This window comes from Bacillus rossius, chromosome 15 (genome assembly GCF_032445375.1).
Source record: "Bacillus rossius redtenbacheri isolate Brsri chromosome 15, Brsri_v3, whole genome shotgun sequence".
Lineage (NCBI taxonomy): Eukaryota > Metazoa > Arthropoda > Insecta > Phasmatodea > Bacillidae > Bacillus > Bacillus rossius.
Genome location: NC_086342.1, coordinates 7,913,267 through 7,932,061, shown reverse-complemented (window position 1 = coordinate 7,932,061; position 18,795 = coordinate 7,913,267). Strand labels below are relative to the sequence as shown.

General features: G+C 40.8%; 1 protein-coding gene across 3 annotated transcripts in view; it reads right to left on the bottom strand.

The window, feature by feature from the left end:
• The window catches only part of LOC134539531 (uncharacterized), a 264,735-nt gene that overhangs the window by 228,084 nt on the left and 17,856 nt on the right, over positions 1 to 18,795 (bottom strand). Inside the window, exon 1 of one of the 3 annotated variants that reach the window (XM_063381633.1) lies at positions 1,124 to 1,623. The exons of the other annotated variants lie outside the window; for them this stretch is intronic. Within the exon in view, the coding sequence (XP_063237703.1) occupies positions 1,124 to 1,203 (80 nt within the window). The 5' untranslated portion in view covers positions 1,204 to 1,623. Of the gene's footprint in view, positions 1 to 1,123; positions 1,624 to 18,795 lie in introns of those variants that run through there. 3 annotated transcript variants of the gene reach the window in all.

The following is an 18,795-nucleotide window of genomic DNA, read 5'->3' as shown; positions in this document are numbered from 1 at the left end:
TAGAACCATTACATTTTCAAAGGTTAAAACCACCAAAGTAAACAAAGTTTATGTCCATTGTATATATACTAGACTGGAGGTTATGTTTTGAAACGTGAAGCCGTAACAACGCACGAAACGCAAGGGCGAAACACACAATTGCCACAATAAAATCACGGTCGTTTAAAATGCACAAAAGTCGCAAGCCATAACCAACCCAACAACTTGGAATTGTGAAACAGTAGAAAACTTATTTCTTCCTCAAGATCTTTTATTATATTTTCTTCGCGAAACCATGTGACATGCTGAATAATTCGATTTTATTCAAAACTTGTGATACGGGTGATAAAAGAAAATCGTAGCCTTCTGTGTGCATGAAGTCTAAATATTTAAGGACGAGTTTATAAACTACGCAAGAACGCAAGAACACAATAACGCAAGAAGACAAGAAACGCAAGTTCAAGAACGGTAGTTTTAAACAATCTTTTAAAAACTACATACGCACAAGACGCAAATATGTAATGCAAGCAGCAGCCAACATTCAACTTCTTGCGTTTCCGCCTTCCATATTTGAAATGTTCCGAAATAAAAATAAAAATAAAAAACGTTAAGGCTTTAAACAGAGTGAAAGAAATACACTCTTTTGAATCAAATTACTAACAATTTCATATGCTTTAATGATAAAAAATGAATTAACAAAAGGGCTCAGGGAAGAAATGATTATTCGTTTAACAATTTCAAGGTGTAGGATTGGTGACACTTGTGACTTTCGTACTTTATACGCTACTGTGATTTTCTTACTTTGGTTCTGCGTTTATAAACCTTGCCCAAACTTTAGAGAGCATTTTATTTCAAATGTGGACGGCGGAAACAAAAGCCCTAATGCAAAAGTGTTAAATTTCTGCCGATGCTTGCGTTGCGTTTTTTCGTCTTGAGTACTTCATGAACGGATTTTTAAAAACGTTATTTTTTTAACATTTTTACGTCATGTTTTCCTTGTCTATTTTTTTTTAACCCGGCCTAACTGATTCTAGCTCCCAGCTGCAATGCGATTGGTGGATACCGAGACGCGAGATGGGGTGTTCAGTGGCCCCCGCAATAGTAATAAAACTATTATTTTGTTTTATAATAATTCAAAACTTACGGTAGGGCTAATTCCTGTGGACGATGACGCGCCGTGGCGAGTAACGGCTGAGCGCTCACGCAACAATTGCCGTCATGCATGAACACCAGCAACTCTGCGTGTCCCAGCAAGCAGCACACACAACTTCAACGAGCGCACACGCCGCAATCTCACAACACGACGACGCTTCCAAGGCCGCTAAAGAAAAAACCCAACAGCTCTGACGAAACTGCACCAGTCTTCTGTTCACGCAAGCACGTTACAGCAAAACCATCGAATAACAAACTAATCTAACCCACGACACAACAGCACATCTAGTCGCCTTCCGGAACATGATACACCTCGTCTTCTGTTTCTTTTTAGTCTCCCCCCCCCTCTTTTTTTTTTTTTAAACTTCGGCTCTTTCTTTCTTCCTTTTTTTCCGTCCTCGGTCTTTTGTCCCACGGAGATACCTGTCGGCGCGCATGCGCAGGAGCTTAAAGTCAAAGCAATTCAGAACCGCAGACACTCCACTGCTATGTGCGCGGCCCGGGCAAAGTGACAGTAAGACGACTGTTCGTTTGATATTCTTTTTACGGTCTGGTATACGTACAATTTCTGACAATGTATAATGGTACTTTTTGTCATTAAAATTATTCTAGATCTTTTTACATAACTTCTAATTTTCACTGAGATGTGTCTTTTGGAATGCATTGTACACATTGCATTGAATTAATTTTATTATTTACTGCTGTTTTTAATGATAAAGAGAAAATAATCTTTACGTCAGATTATTAATTTGTATTGATTTCCATGTAATTAAAAGATTATGTCTTTATGAATTGATATTAATATTTCGTTAGGATGTCGTTTTAAAATTACACTTTCACTACTTTTATTATTTTCTGTTCACAAGGGCGTGTCCAGGTGGTGGATAATAAGGCAATCTGCCCCTCGCTCCAAAACGTTTCCCTTTTTCCAAAAATGGAAAAAAATATATACAAATAGCAATATCTCTAGTTAGATAATATGTACTATTAGATTTTTTAAATGGTGTTCTTTCTTCTTTTTTAATTATTGAATGGCAACATGGACTCTCCTACTAGACAGAGAAAAATTCCCGATGGACTAAATTCCAAATACGTTTGCCTTAAGCTGCTTCAGTGATTGGTCCACGTATTATCTGATGAACTCTGAGCCAATGAAAAACCCTCAACAAAAGAATTATCGAATCAGAATCATTCCAGTTAACAGGTGTCACGAGTCAGTAGCCAATAAGAGGTGTTATTTGCCTGAGAACATAGAGGATCATGGAGTCTATCCTGGAGGTCAGTGAAATCGCGAATTTTTCCAGTACATATACCTACTACCTCACGAAAAAAAAAAATGTGTAGTCCCGAAAAATTATTTCCTTCTACCCCTTCCGTTTTGAGCTGGATAAGTCATTGCTATTTTACTTTCCGGGGATGTTGGGAAGAATGGGTTTTGAGGTTATGGTCAAATTTGAGGTTGGCGTCTGGTGGCAGTTTGGGAGGCTACAGTAGCGTGTGATCACAAAGATTTCCGACTCTGCAATCGGAGACGCCACATCAGATGAGAATCATGGCCGACAGGACCGGTCACGAAGACAAAGAACAGACGGTGTTCTTTGATCGCCTGTTGCAATGGGGTCATTTAACATGGTTGCGAAAGAATGTCGGGGGTCAGCATTCCTTGACTGTTACTAGTACCTACAGTTTTCTTTTCAATTAGCTAAATAGTTGTCATCTAAAATACATGTCACTCCAAATTACAAAATGCCACGAGGTTTTAACCAGTAATGGGAATGGAAACTGTAACACCCAGACAATGCCCGTAGATTTAAAGGGATGTTATCTCCCCCCCCCCCCCCCCCCACGGTCTAAAAAAACGTGGTTACTGATTACTTTGGTCGGTTAACCCCACATGCAAAACACTTGGGCCGCAGATTCCCGAAAACAGTCCCCCCCCCCCCCCCCCCAACGCCCTAGCTCTTTTTCTACACAACGAATCCTGCTTATTTGCACCATTGGTGAATACTATAGGTATTGTTTATATTTAGTGGAAATAATGTTTACAGGCTCTCCTAGTAAATCTATTTTATACTTATCCTCTTCTAATTCATATAATTTAACTAGAGGTAGAGGCACGGAAATTTCGTGGAATCAGTTGGTCGCAAGCTAGAATGCAAAACTTCATACTCCTATGCACGGTGTTCATGATTGGACCGAGGTTATTTGGACACGCCCCTCTGCGACCGCGGGTCAACGATGCTCAGCCAAGTAAGCCAATCGGATAATGCTAATTGAAAAGAACAAAGAGGTTTCTAACTAGAAAATCAGCCAATGTAAAAGCAAACGATGTTAACTCTCTGTAAGTATAGGTATTTTAATATTTAGTGGATGTAATATTTCTTTACTCTTCTAAAGGATGATTTTTTTTTTATGTTTATCATCTTATATTACATATAATTCAACTAACACCCTAAGGTTTAAAAAATCTGTAAGACAGTATCTCTGCTTCAAAAACATATTTTTTATCATTTCTATGACAGGCTTCGTTGTCCGAGGGTTTTGTCAGAGTTACCAAATGCATTTCAAGTGATTTGAGAGCTTTTTTTTTTTTTAAAAAAAAAATATGTTTACTTTATTGAAAGCAAAATGTAATTTTTATTGGGGGGGCTAGGCTTGGAGAGTGAACCAAAACCTATCGGGTGTGACGTTTAGTGATTGCATTGGTAGAGACTGGAAAAATTCGCGTTTTCAATGACCTCTAGGATAGACTGCGCGATCCTATAAGTACTTCGGAACATTCAAACTGTTCATTGGCTACTAAGTCATTACTAGAGACCTGCAAAATTCGCGGATTCAATGACCTCCAAAATAGACTCTACTACACTCTACACACTCGGACAAATGCAACCTGTTCATTGGCTGCTGACTTGTGAGTCGTTACACTTGATAATCAGGATGCTTGTGATTTGATAATATTTTGTTAAGGGTTTTCCATTGGCTCAGAGAACTTCGGGAACACTGTGGTCCAATCACTCAAGCAGCGTGAATGTGAACGAGTTTGTATTCGAGTCTACCGCGAAATGAATCCGCGAATTTTTCCGGTCTCTATGCATAGGATGTGGTATCCAAAATTAACAAACAAATAATGTTTAAAGTCTTCAGCCAGTGAATAGGGATGACACTTCCCTAACCATGCAGAGGACTGTGTAGCTGTGGAGTATATTCTGCGCGGAAGTGGACCAACGAAATTTTAATAAATTTTAGAGACGGGAAAAAACCAAGAATTCATTCCAAGGATAGACTATATACAACTACATTCACCTTTTTATTTCTGCTTCGGTGATAGGGCCACGATTTATCTCAAAGACAGTAAATACCAGACTCGGAAATTTTACGAATTTGTTGGTCACCAGTTAGACCGCAAACATAACCCTGTCACGCCTACTGAAACAGCAAAAAAAGTAAACGTATTTGGATAGGGACTGGTAAAAATTCGCGGTTTTAATAACCTCTAGGATAGACTCCACAGTCCTCTATGTACTCGGGCAAATCACACCTGATCATTGGCTACTGACTCGCGACACGTGTTAAATTTGATGCTTTTGATTCGATACTTCTTCCGTTGAGGTTTTTTTTTTTTTTTACATCGGCTTAGAGTCCTTCAGATGAACTGCTGCCGAATCACTGAAGCAGCAAAAAGGTGAACGTATTTGGATTCTGGTCTATCTCGAAATGAATACGCGAATTTTGCCGGTCTCTATCAATTGCGCTTTTCCCACTAATTTCTGTCGTTCCAACCGTGGGAGAGGGGGCGGGGATTAGGGGGGAAGGAGGAGGGAGAAGGGGGAAGGATAACATCTCCCTGGAACAAGAATTTCCCTGGACAAACCCAACATACCTTCAATTCCACCGTCGGCGCTCACTAAACCCTTTCTTACTAGACCTCAGAGCTTTGGAAACCACATTCGCTGTGTTACAACACGCTCTACGACAATGCTTGCTGACGACACGGATTCTTTGCCGACGTCAGACGCACTTGCAAAACACGCGCGCGTCTTTTTGCCCTCGTCCACGAAAGGCTGAAGACGTGTGTCATGCAATTGGTAGAGAGACCGGAAAAATTTGCGGATTCATTTCGCGATATGCTAGAGTTAAAAACACATATAACTTTGAGCTTATCTGCGATTGGCCCACTTTTTTTTTTCCGGACGACTAAAGGCCAACGAGGAAACCGCAATCAAATAAGTATCGAATCATAGGCTAATCCGTTCGATACGTCTCGAAAAGTGAGCAGCCAATACACATGCGTAGAGACCTGGAAAATTCGCGGGTTCCATGACCTCCAAGATAGACTCCAATATCCTCTACACACTCGGGCAAATGCCAACTGTTCATTGGCTGTTGACTTGTTAATCGTCTCGACTGGGTGGCCTGCGATTCGACACTTCTATGAGTGAGGGTCTCTAATTGGCCCTCAGTCCTCCAGATTGACAGTGAACCAATGACAGAAGCAGCAATAAGGTATAATTATTTGAATTTTAGCATAACACGAAATGAACCCGCGAATTTTCCGGGTCTCTACACATGCGGCATTTTCTGGCACACACAGATAATTGCGGAGTCCATCCTGGAGGTCAATCAACCCGCGAATATTTCAGTTCTCTTATAAATAGCGACTGAAAAAAAATTCGCGGTTTCGATGACCTACAAAATAAACTGCACAGTCCTCTGTATACTCGGACATTTACCGCCAGATCCTTGGCTGCTGGCTTGTGGGTATAGTCCGGTGGCAGATAAAAAAAACCCGGAAGTGAGGTCCGCCCAATGTTTTATGGCATTTTCTGATTCTTTAAGGGATACTTAATTATATTCTATAGGGTGCCACTTTGACACCCTTGAGCAATTTAAGATATTCAAGATGGTGCCTTAGATGGCTCAAAATGTATTTATCGGCCATAAATTCACATATAGAACACATTTGATAATCATGTTGGTGTCTAATATAATGATTTCAGTGTCTGGCAATACTAACAACTATTTATTTTGGTGATTAAATTGATTTTAAAGCTTTAACATATGTATTATGCAGATAAATGGGACAACCACTGCCGATATACAATTTTTTTTTTATTTCTGATTCAGGTGATGTGAACTGCAATATTTGAAGTGGTAACTGGTTTAGTGTGTAATAATATAGTCAATGCTGATGCATCGGTTGCAATTGGGTTAACAAGCATGATTCAATTTGAAGAAAGTTGGCCTGCAGGATTCAATCAAACGTTGTCCACCAAAGTTAAAACTATGTCTACAGACAAGAAAAAATTGGTATTGGGAACAAAATATGTTTGGGATACAGAAATTATATTTTCCCGATTCATGGTTCTAGTAGGTTCACGTGGACTTAATACAGAAGTATTTCGTCATGAACTCTCAACTCTGAAAAACATTCTTCAAGTGCAACATTCAACGAGAACTCATTCATCAAGCGAGTTACCAGCAGTTATCCTAAATGATGGTTGTGCTGCACTGTGGATAGTGTTTTATCCTTCATGAGGCACTGTGAGTGACTTTGTGAATGGCTTCTTAACTTGTGTTTTGAATGAATTAAGAAAGGCTGATGTACATTTAATATTCGACCGATACCAAGACTTCAGTATCAAAAGTGTGACAAGGACATCTAGAGCTGGTAAACAAGCTAGCCGTAAACATAAATTGACTCTCAACACACCTCTTCCATCTCAGAAAGTTTTATTAACTGTTACATTCAACAAGATTGAACTAATCAAAATCATTTGTGAAACATTCATAACAGACGGTGGCAAACATGCTGCAACATATGAACACAAACTCATCATTAGCGGGTTGGACTCAATACCAGTTCAAATATACGAAAGGGTTAAAATATTCAGAATAGACCTACGAACAACGCATAAAGAAGCGGATATTATTATCCCACATAAAATGGTGTCCTGTGTTAATGAAGGTTATAAACTTATAACAATTAGAAGTGATGATACAGATGTCTTTGTTCTGCTTCTTCACTATTACAGACATTGTGCACTCAATTGTACTGTTTTAATGGAAGGAACTGCATCCCAACGTCAAGTTATTGATAATGGAATGACAGTTCATAAGCATCACGATATAATTACGTATCTTTTGTCGGCCCATGGTTTATCAGGTTGTAATACTGTATCCCATATTTATGGTATAGGAAAGGCAACTGTTGTGAGAGCACTCAAAAAGGGCTTAAAGCTATCACTTTTAGGGCAAATAGGAACCAACATTAACTATGTAATATATGAATCTGCTGAATTTATAGCATCATGCTATGGGTATTCTATCGCCGAAATTAGGTCTATGTCAGATATAAGATACAAAATGTGGCCTAAAAAATGGGAACTGACAAGACCAACAAGGCTGTGAAAATGTGTACCTTGCCACCTACTACCGAAGCCTTTGCCGAACATGTGAAGCGGACTCATTTCCAAGTGTGTATTTGGAAATCTACACTTGAGGAAAATCCACCACAACAACTGGCAACAGAATTGGGCTGGGTAGAAGATGTCAACAAAAGCCTGATTTCTGTAACTGTACCAAGTGGAGTTAATCTGGCTCCACCCGAGATACTTCATATGGTACGCTGTGGTTGCGCAAAAGAAAACCCTTGTTCTAATGGAAGATGCAGCTGTGTGTTTTCTAAATTAACATGTGCACAATTTTGCCATTGCTATGGCGAAGAACCTTGTTGCAATCCGTGGACACAGTTCGTACCAACTGACACTGATGACGATTTGGATGATTAGAGAGATGACTTATTAATTGTGTAACATTGTAAATTTAATTTTATTAGTTAAAGAATTTTACATATATAGGTGTAAACACATATGAAATTTGCTTGACATATTAATTCCTGGTTAAGATTTTAATATTTATGTCTATAATTTTCAGAAAATTGATAATATCCATGCTAAATTGTCACCATTGTTTGGCACTTCATGTGAAAATGAAATGCTAGGATGATCAAGTCTGGACTATGAGACATTTTGAATCGTCATAAGAATGTCATGTATTCATTTATGACTTATTAGAATGATCATAAAACTTAATCAACGTTTGATATGTTGTTTGATATGATATCCATAGTGTGAGTGCAAATGTTTTTTGGTAATGAAGTTACATTCCATTGGCCTATTCAATTTAGTAAAGTGAGACTGCAAGATAGTTTATTTTAGTTATTTTATATATAAAAATTGCAACTAAGGCCTTCACATTTATACTGGATGTTAATATTTGTTTGTTTTTTTTACTTCTGCAACAGTTAAATTAAATACGTAATATTTAAAATTTTGATGCTAATCCTTTGCATATTAAATAAGATGCTTGTAAATGTTACAGGTTACTTATAACATTGATTACAACTTAAATTATGTATATAAACGTTACAGCTAGCTAAATATATTTCACGCCACATACAACTTGAATTAATTTTACAGTCCATGCTTTTAAATGTATTGTAAATGTATGTGTTAATGATTTAGTATTTAATCAAAGTTCACTTTCCTTGGACTCAAAATATTCCAAATATATCATTATCAATTTACGAAATATTTTCTGCTATATTTTATAAAAGTATTTAATTGCCAAAATAATTTGTTCTTATATTTCCTAAGCCCTAAATTCATTTTATACACCACAATGATTAAAAAATGTGTCTTATACGCGTATATATGCCCGATGAATGAAGTTTAAACTATCTTGGTCGCCGTCTTAAATATCTAAAATTGCTCAAGGGTGTCAAAGTGGCACCCTGCAGAATATCATCAGATATACATTGAAGAAACAGAAAATGCCATAAAACTTTGGGCGGACCTTACTTCTGGGTTTAGGTCAAAAATGCCATTTGGCAACCGGACTAGTAGTCTCAACTGGTTTGATACTTCTTTGGTTGAGGTTTTTTTTTATTGGCCCATAGTCGTTCTGTAAACTGTGGCCCAATCACTGAAGCATAGGGGCAGGCATTTTCCGCGAATAAATCTGAGCATCCACTAGACTGCAACAAAGTGTGTGCCCTTGCCAGATGTTTCTTCCTTGTGATTGGCGGCCGTCTGCAAGAAAAGCTATAGGTAGCTTTATTTGACCGGGCCATTCAGGACGCGTTTGCTTTCGCACTGGATTGTTATGATTGGTGTGCTGACAGGAGACACGTGCTTGAAATAAACCCAGCGAACAACAAAAAGCAGGCAATGCTAAAAAAGATTTTTTTTTAAACGCACAACTGGTCAGGAAATATATTTTTCGAAAACGTTCATGGCCCAAGTTATCAGTATAAACAGGAAAAATTCGCGGATTCATTTCGTGATATGTTAAATTTCAAATAATCACACCATTGTGCTGCTTCTGCTATTGGTTCACTATTAATATGTAGGACTCTTGGCCAATTAGAGACCGTCAGTCAAAGAAGTATCCAATCACAAGTTACCCACTTGAGGCACCTCAAAATTCAGCACCCAACTAACAGGCGCCGTTTGCCTAAGTAGGCAGAGGATCATGGAGTCTATCCCGAAGGTCATTGAACTCGCGAATTTTTCCAGTCTCTAGCCATGTGTCGTACAAAGTTACGATCGCTCTCTTGTAGTGTTGCGAACTATTTCTTTGCAACTGGTTCTCAAAGGAGATCGCGTGCAGCCAAACCTTTTACTCCCTGGACTGAAAAGTTTTTGCTGCCACGACGAGGATCACCGGCTTCTTGGCCTGGTTGTCGTTCATCAGCGGTTCTTTTATTTTTTTTATGTCCACGCAAGTTTTCGCCACAAGTTTTCGCGCGAAAAGTTGTTCCCCGCCGAGACGTGCGAGTAGCGAAATCGATATTTTGGGTTGGCGACTATAACTTGCGAGGCATCTCCTCGCACTGTCCGCCGCAGCTCTTAACGGAAAGCGTGGAGAGGTACAAGGGGGTGGGGGGGGGGGGGGGTTGCCTCCAAGTTCTTCCCCCACCCCTCCCCCACAGCATGGCACTTTGTCTGCCCCGAACAACTCCTTCATCTTCCTGAACCATCCTCAGTGGCGGTCCTAAACTTTGCGGGGCACTGGGCCATTCACACAGATAAAAAACAATTTTGTACTTTCTACAAGGAAAATTCTTGGAAAAAAAACAGTTACCAACGATATCTAGAGACCTGAAAAATTCGCGGGTTCAATGAACTTCAGGATAGACTTTAATATCCTCTACACACTCGGGCAAATGCCAACTATACATTGGCTGCTGACTTGTGAGTCGTCTCGACTGGGTAACCTGTGATTCGACACTTCTATGAGTGAGGGTCTCTAATTGACCATCAGTCCTCCAGATTAACAGTGAACCAATGGCAGAAGCCGCACTAAGGTATAATTATTTGAATTTTAGCATAACACGAAATGAACCCGCGAATTTTTCAGGTCTCTAACGATAGGCTATCATTTGTAGTGCGTGTAGCCCAGTACACGTGATAGAAGTGAAACCTCTTTGGCAATTCAAACCTCGACTCGTAAGTATATAGTAAGGAGTAAAACAGCAGAGAGAAAGAGAGAAATAAGACAATTTTCTAAATAAACATGACTTAACAAAATTACTACTCACTTCAAAATAAGCTCAAACCCCGCTGTTTCACCCTCTGCCCAAACACTCCCTTATTAGACGCCAGCAAGTCAGGCGCAGGCGGGTCCCTACCGCCGCGACACGCCTATCCCTGCAGCACGGCGGGGTTCAACCTGAGCCGCGCGCCGCCACGTGGAATAATAGCCTGTTCAATTCCGTGTCTCAACTCTGGAAAATCATTAGGTAGCGGCGGAACGAATGAAGTCACGATCGTTTATAAAGCCCCAAAGGAAAAAATAAATCAAATGTCTAGAGACCTGTAAAATTCGCGATTTCTAATCCCTAAAGGATAGACTCCATGATCCTCTATTCACTCGTGTAAATTAAAACTGCTTATTGGTTACCGACTCGTAACACCTGTTGACTGGAATGATCGTGATTCGCTAATTCTTCTGTTAAAGATTTTCCATTGGCCCAAAGTCCTTCAGATAAACTGTGGCCCAATCACTGAAGCAAAATAATGTCAAAAGTATTTGGACTCTATCCTATCGCGAAATGAATCCGCGAATTTTACAGGTCTCTAGGAATAGCCTATTCAATTCCGTGTCTCAACTCTGGAAAATCATTAGGTAGCGGCGGAAAGAATGAAGTCACGATAAATCAAATGGCGTTATGTCAGGTGAACTTGGAGGCCAGCGGAAAAAAAGAGCTCTGTCGTCTCGACCGTTACGACCAAACCGGCGGTCAGGGACTTCGACGATCAACCAACCACTCTCGTGCAAAGAGATTCCAATGGGGAGAGGACACTCCATCCTGTTGACAAAGTTTACAGGTTCACCCTCTACTAATTGGGGAAACAGTTAATCTTTCAACATATCCAAATAAGCAAGCGAGAAAACAACAAAGCAGTACTCTCGCATGTGCTTATCTAAAACTGCTTGAGTTACTCTTTAATAACTGTGATATTGAACCAATATTTTACAACTATTAAAATTTATAACTGGGACATTCTTTTATGGACAAACTGTACTTTTGGACTGGGAAAATTCGAGTTTATAAACGACCTCCAGGATAGACTCCATTGCCCCGTGTGTAATCGGGTAAATGTCGCCTCTTCACTGGTTGAGTGTTTCCCATTGGTAGGGACAGGAAAAATTCGCGGGTTCAATTACCTGTAGGATGAACTCCATAGTTGTACGTACACTCGGTCAAATGCCACCCACTCATTGGCTGCTGTCTTGTGAGACGTTCCAGCGTAGCAGCCTGTGATTCGATAAAGCTTTGATTGGGTGTTTCTCATTGGCCCAGAGTTATCCAGGTGAGTTGTGAACCAATAGCAGAGGCAGCACTGAGGTATAACGATTTGTATTTTAGCCTATCGTGAAATGAATTCGCGAATTTTTCCGGTCTCTACCCATTGGTTCACAGTGCTCCACATAAAATGTGGGACAATCGTAGACGCGATACACGGGTATACTTTTTGAACTCTACCTATCGGTTAATGAATCCGCAAATGTTTCATGTTTCTACTTATACTGTAATTAGTGATAGTTTTTTTCCCCCTTCGTTAAGATGTAATTACAAATACATGTTTCTTTTTTTTTTTTTTTAATCCATCTTTGGCGAACTTCAAGTCAACATCGGTCCGTGCCGAAGTGGAAGGTCTTCACCGCTTCGACATCTTTGCAAACTGCATCACGTTTCGCGCTTGTTTTTATTTTGCTGGTTTTTTTTTTCTTTTTCTTTTTTTTTTCGCGTCGTCCCTCGCTCGACGCCAGCCTCGGTCGTGCGGTGGAAGATGAGAAGACAGCAAGGGAAAGGACGGAAAGAGAGAAAGAGAGCTGGGATAAGATGAAGACAGAGGTGGGGCGACCATGTGGCGGAGGGTCGCCCCGGTTTCTGAACTCTTGTTCGGGCTCGGACCAGTCGCTTAGTCGGACAACATGGCGACAGCGTGGGTGTCGCAAAACTGCAACGCGATGAATTTTTTTTTTAGTCAACGGAACACAAACATCTACGTAAAATTACAGATATTTGTACATTTACATGAAAAGAACTGCATCATTGCAAAACAGTGTTGTGGTTCTTACCCGGGCAAATTTATGCTTTGTGATGTCCCCAGTTGTTTATAAACCGTTCCCTTAGTTAAATTTTTAAAGCAGGAATTACACGTGAGCGTTGTGATATCTCGATAATTTCTCGCCACAAATTATTGATGAACATAAACAGTTCTTTAGTCCTGTCGAAATGGCTTCATACTCTACTCTCCATTGGCTTGTTGCGCCATGCGTCCGTAATAGAAATAAAATGTGTTAATTTCCCTGCTGTGCGCACGACCTCTCTCTCATACGCGGGTCCGTTGCGAATCAGAAGGTTCGAGAACATGGCGGGTCGAATCTTGAGCCCCAGGACTTGTTCAGGGTGTCCACAAGGAAAAAAATATTTCGTCCCAACTTAGGCGAGAAAAAAGTACTAGATTTGAAAAAAAAAAAGTACTAAATCATAATTTGTTATGGTTTTAACAATTTAGGAAGTTATAATGAAATTGCAATGCTCTAACTTAAATATCACACCACATATACATAGATTCCATAGTTTTTAAAAGTAATTACGCTTAATAATAAAACATATTGGAGTTACTGTAATATTATTAAATTAAAGAAAAAAAGTAGTAGATCTGAGCGAAAATGTACTAGACCACTAAAAAAAACTTATAAAAGTAGTACTAGATCTAGTACGAAAGTACTATCTGTGGACACCCTGCTGCAGTTACTGTTGAGCTGTGGCGCCCCGCCCTGGTATAGGTGGTTCCCCGACTCGCCGCGGCGAGGCAGCACGTGCAGGAGGGCGTGAGGGCGCGCGGCCGGCATGGACAAGTGCCTGTCGCCCGGCGGCCACTGCTGCCAACCAACCGCCTGCCGCCGCGCCGCGCCGCGCCGGTAGGAACATGGCCACCGGGGGAAACCCCTGCCTGCGGTTCAGGAATGCCAACACCGAAAATGCATAGACATTTCTCAAACATAACCTATAAAAATGTAAATGTTCGATCGTTCAAAATATTTAAAAAAAATCTCCGAAAGTTATTATTCACCGATGCTTTGAAATTTTGAAAAAAAAAAAAAACGTTTCATTTGAAAACGCGCGTGTTTTTATATACCTATTTTTAGGGGCAGGCAATTTTCGCGAAAAAAATCTGAACGCCTACTAGACTGCAACGAGGTATACCCACACCAGCGGTTTCTTCCTTGTGATTGGCGGCCGTCCGCGAGAGAAGTCGTTGCCTTGTGTGCACGAGCCACTAAGGACGAGTTTGCTTCCACACTGAATTAGTGTGATTGGTTGTTGTAACAATCGACATGCACCTCAAAGTAACTCACCCAATCACGAAACACGGACGATGCTACAGTGTTTTAACTTCCAGCTACTCTCGGGATCTTTTAGCGAAATTTTCATGGCCCTAGCTATTTTACACCTGTGACAGGTAAAAAAATATATAGTAAATGAATGTTTGGGTGTTAGTCTTATGTTTTGTAAAGATAATGATATAGATAATTATATATACATATAAATAAAGGAGGTATAGCTATATATGGATATATAGAGAAAAAGCGCGGGATATATATATATATATATACATACATACGGAGATTAAGATATCGATAGAAACATAAATACATAGATATAGAGATACATAGATGTATAAAGAGAGTGTAAAAATAATATAAAACAATTAACATTTTAAAGTAAAATTATTTTACATTTATTTTAAGACAATTGAAATATTTTAAATATTGAATATTACTTAGAGCAATTCAATAAACGTGACAAGTGGAAAAATTACAATTCTGACATTTGTTACCTTCAAGACTGCAAGTGGAGGCCTAAAAATAACGTTTACAACACCTAAATAGAGTTTTGCCTTTTTTTATTTTAGTATTTGTTGTTCTTTCAGGAAATTTTACATATTTTCAATTGTAAGAGCGTATCAATATTGCTCAATTGTCTTAATAGTGTAAAACAATAAAAAGGATAATAATAATAGTTTCTTTTACATAGATTACTTTTTCTTTAGATTCAGTACTACCTTTTCACAAAGTTAGTTAGGAACTTTTTTTTTTTCAAGGTGGCGACCCTGGCCCAAGTTGTTAACCGCGAGACAACCTGCACACGACTGATTAAATCCGTTATTTTTTTTGTACTTCCGAACAATCGTGGCGTCATCTCTAGAGACCTGCAAAATTCGCGGGATTCATTTGGTGATAGGCTAGAATTCAAACACTTATACCTCTTAGATAATTTTGATATTGGCTTACTGTTCATCCGGACGAATCTCGACCAGTTATAAAACCCTCAACCAAAAGAAGGATCGAATCACAGACAAACCAGCTGAGACGACTTACAAGTCGGCAAACCAATGAACTCGCGTCATTTGCCCGAGTGTACAGGAGGTATATGTGCAGTCTATCCTGAAGGCCATGAGAAACCGCGAATTCTGCAGGTCTCTAGTCATCTCCTGTCTCGCAAGGAAACTGCAAGAGGGGGTATCGCCCAGCTGGGACTACATTCAGCGCCATCTCTGAACGTTTACGTGAGGGAACGTGGAAACTCCACGTAGGTATCCGCAGACGTCAGGAGAGTCGACAGGCCGTGTTGTCCGGTTGATAGCGGCCATCGACAATGTGATTGACGTGAAGGCCGCGCGCGCGTGCAAAACAAAAAGTGGAGCGAGTGCGATGGAAAATAATCCTCGTCGGCTTCCCTCTACCGAGCTACGCTACAAGCCCGTGGAGGGGAGTAAAAGGGGGGAGAGGGGGGAGAGAAGACAGAGCCCGGGCGGAAATTGGAAAATCCAATTGTTGCTGCGAGAGCACGGTGTATTGTCGGCAGCTTGCGCCGTTGGTACGCCTGGTGAGCGTGGTACCTACCCTCTCCCCTCCAGCCGTGAGACAGACCTCGCGCGTCAAGCAGCCCCGAACACAGAGACGGGTTCCGAACGATTTCCCCCCCCCCTCACCTAACCTAACTAAAAACTTAAGTGTATTTGGGAGAGATCCGTGTTAGGCAGCGGCCGTAAGTGCGTCTCAGGCTGAATGCCTAGGGACACCTGTATTTCGCGAATACATTTCGTGTCAAGGTATTTCACAAAATACTGTAGCTTTTCTCCTGTGGTTATTGGCTGAGGTCGGTGAGAGGTGTCGTCCCGCTCTTGACGGGGCCAATGAGAATGTGGTCACCGTACTGCTGCACTCTCACAATTTGCCATGACTCTTAGAAAAAGCTACAGTGTTTTGTGAAATACCTTGACATGAAATGAAATCGCGAAATACAGGTGTCCCTATGAATGACTAATTACGTGAGGCCATGCATATTTCGCGAAAAAGATTCCGAGACTAGCTGAAAGTATCTTCGTCTGTGTTTCGCGATTGGGTGAGTTTATTTCAAGTGCATGACGATTGTTACAACGCCAATGACAGCAATTAAGTGCGGGAGTAAACGCGTCCTGTATGGCTCGGTCAGATAAGGTAACGACGACTTTTCTCGCAGACGGTCGCCACTCACAAGGAAGGAAACCGCTGGTGCGGGGATACATTCTTGCAGTCTAATAACCGTTAGGATTTTTTTTTTTTTTTCGCGGAAAAATTCCTGCCTCTACGCTATACGTAGAGACCGGAAAAACTCGCGGTTTTTTTTCGTGATATGCTAAAATTCAAATATTTATACCGTTGTGCTGCTTCTGCTATTCAGGATTCTTGGCCAATTAGAGACAATCAATAAAAAAAAAGTATCCAATCACAAGTTACCCACTTGAGACGCCTCAAAATTCAGCACCCAATGAACAGGCACCGTTTGTCCAAGTAGGCAGAGGATCATGGAGTCTATCCTGGAGGTCATTGAACTCGCGAATTTTTCCAGTCTCTAGCTATACGCCTCAATCATTGCAGGGTTTTTAGCCATGCAAGAAAGTTAGCATGCGTCGTGTGCTACGAGGGGATTTGCCATGCCACGGAAAGGTTTACAGACAAGCTGTGTGTGGCGTTATCTGTGCTCCGTGGTTGGCTAGGTTTATGTTGGGTTCATGCCTACGCCAATCCTAGACATCCAGTGCGGGGAAGCAAGCACGTCCCCTGATTGGCCCGGCCTAACAGGGCAGTGGCTTCTCTTGCAGACGGCCGCCAATCACAAAAGGGGGAGGGGGATATAGCCAGCGAGGGCTTACTTTACTGCAGTCCAACGAGCGAACAGATTAGTACGCGGAAAATACAAACGCCCATACACTGCTAAAAATTGTTCTCCTTAAAAAATTTACGAATAAAGCTGGTTAAAAATTACCCAGGGATCTTCGCAAGTTTAAGGAAATTGCACTGAGCATGAATCCGCAAGGTACTTGTTAAGTAAAAGCGAGAACGCTCTTCTTAATTACACCTGCCTGTATACCCTGTTTACTCTCATCAGCGGAGCGCGAAAACACAGGAAGTCGAAATACGCAGCAGTTTTTTTTTTTTTTACGAAGATTCAGCTATCTGAAATTACAAAAAGAACTTTAAGTTTATTAGAGGTAATTTAGACGTTTAAAAAAAATCCGTAAATTTACTGGTTTCCACCCAATGAACCCTAGAAGTAAACGCGGCCTTCATCTAAGATCTACCGCGTGCCGGGGGGATTATAAAATAATTTCGAAACGTTGTGTTGGCAGCGCACGCGCTGGAAAATTAATTCTCCTTGGGGGTTTCTCCGTTTTGACGCCTCCTCTTTGTCAGGGCGCCTCGCCTCGCGCGGGAGACTGGCTGGCGGATCCAAAGAGGACAGCAGGAGTTGTCGCAGGGCGCTAAGCCGGAGCAACTCGCGATTCACGTTCGCGCGGAGACGGAGGTAGCGCGGCGCTTTCTCGCCGGCAGGCTGATAGCGAAGGTACAAAAGCCAGCCAACAGCGCCGCGAGTAGAGAGAGACGCTCGGCTCTTATGTCGTCGCCTGCAAAGCCGAGCCTGCTGCGTCTTGCATAGGGTCTCACATCCCCAGTTCGCAGCGTCTGCATCCCGATGGGTATTCATTCGTTCTCTGTTCCCAGCGCGCGATAACCGCCGTTAGCTCTTTCATTGTTGCGCTACGTTGAAGGATATACCCAAAGAGCACATGATTTTTAGCCACAACTTTATAACGCGAAGAACTTTTTTTTAAACGTACATTAAAAAAAAAAGGGGGGGGGGGGGTTGTCTGTAAAGTCGGTTTACGGACGATAATTATACGTGATAACTAGAGACCGGAAAAATTCGCGGATTCATTTCGCGGTAGGCTAGACTCCAAACTCGTACACCTTTATGCTGAGTCAGTGATTGGACCACCGTTTAACTGAAGGACTCTAAGCCAATGAAAAACCTTCAACAAAATAAGTATCAATTCACAAGCATCCCAAGTAACGCGTGTCACGAGTCAGTATCCAATGAGCAGGTGCAATTTATCCCAGTACATAGAGGATCGTGGAGTCTATCCTAGGGGTCATTGGAACCGCGAATTTTTCCAGTCTCTAGTGATAACGTCATAAGAAACATTGATGAAAAATTACATACTTGTTAATTTTCAAATATTATTTACAGTTTTTGCAGATTTAATTTAAATAATTTGTTTAAATATAATGACGAACAATTAGTTATAGAAATAAACTGAAATCAAATCAATGTCAATATATTGTTAATTTTAAATGACGAAATTAGACAAAAAAATCAATTTTTTTTATATTGCTGCTTTTAAAAAGCCCGCCTATAACCTGTTTGATGTTATAGAAGATTTTCTCGCACGATGGTTTGCCGGTTCTTGCACGCTCGGCTCAGGCGGAACGTGACAATGAGTCATGCTTTTTCGTGCGTGCAGCCGGCGTTCATCGATTTATAAGACGTTATCACGTCAAAATTTTATTTTGTAAAGGAAAATTTGGAATGAAAATTTTTTTTGATACATTTTCTGAATATTTATTTATATTTGTTATTTGCCCACCAACAGTCAAGGACTTTTTCGTGGGCACAAGGACTTTTTTAATTCCCTCCTAGCTGGGCATCGTTGGCTCACGGTCGTAGGAAGGAGTGTCCAAATAATTGCGGTCCGATCATGA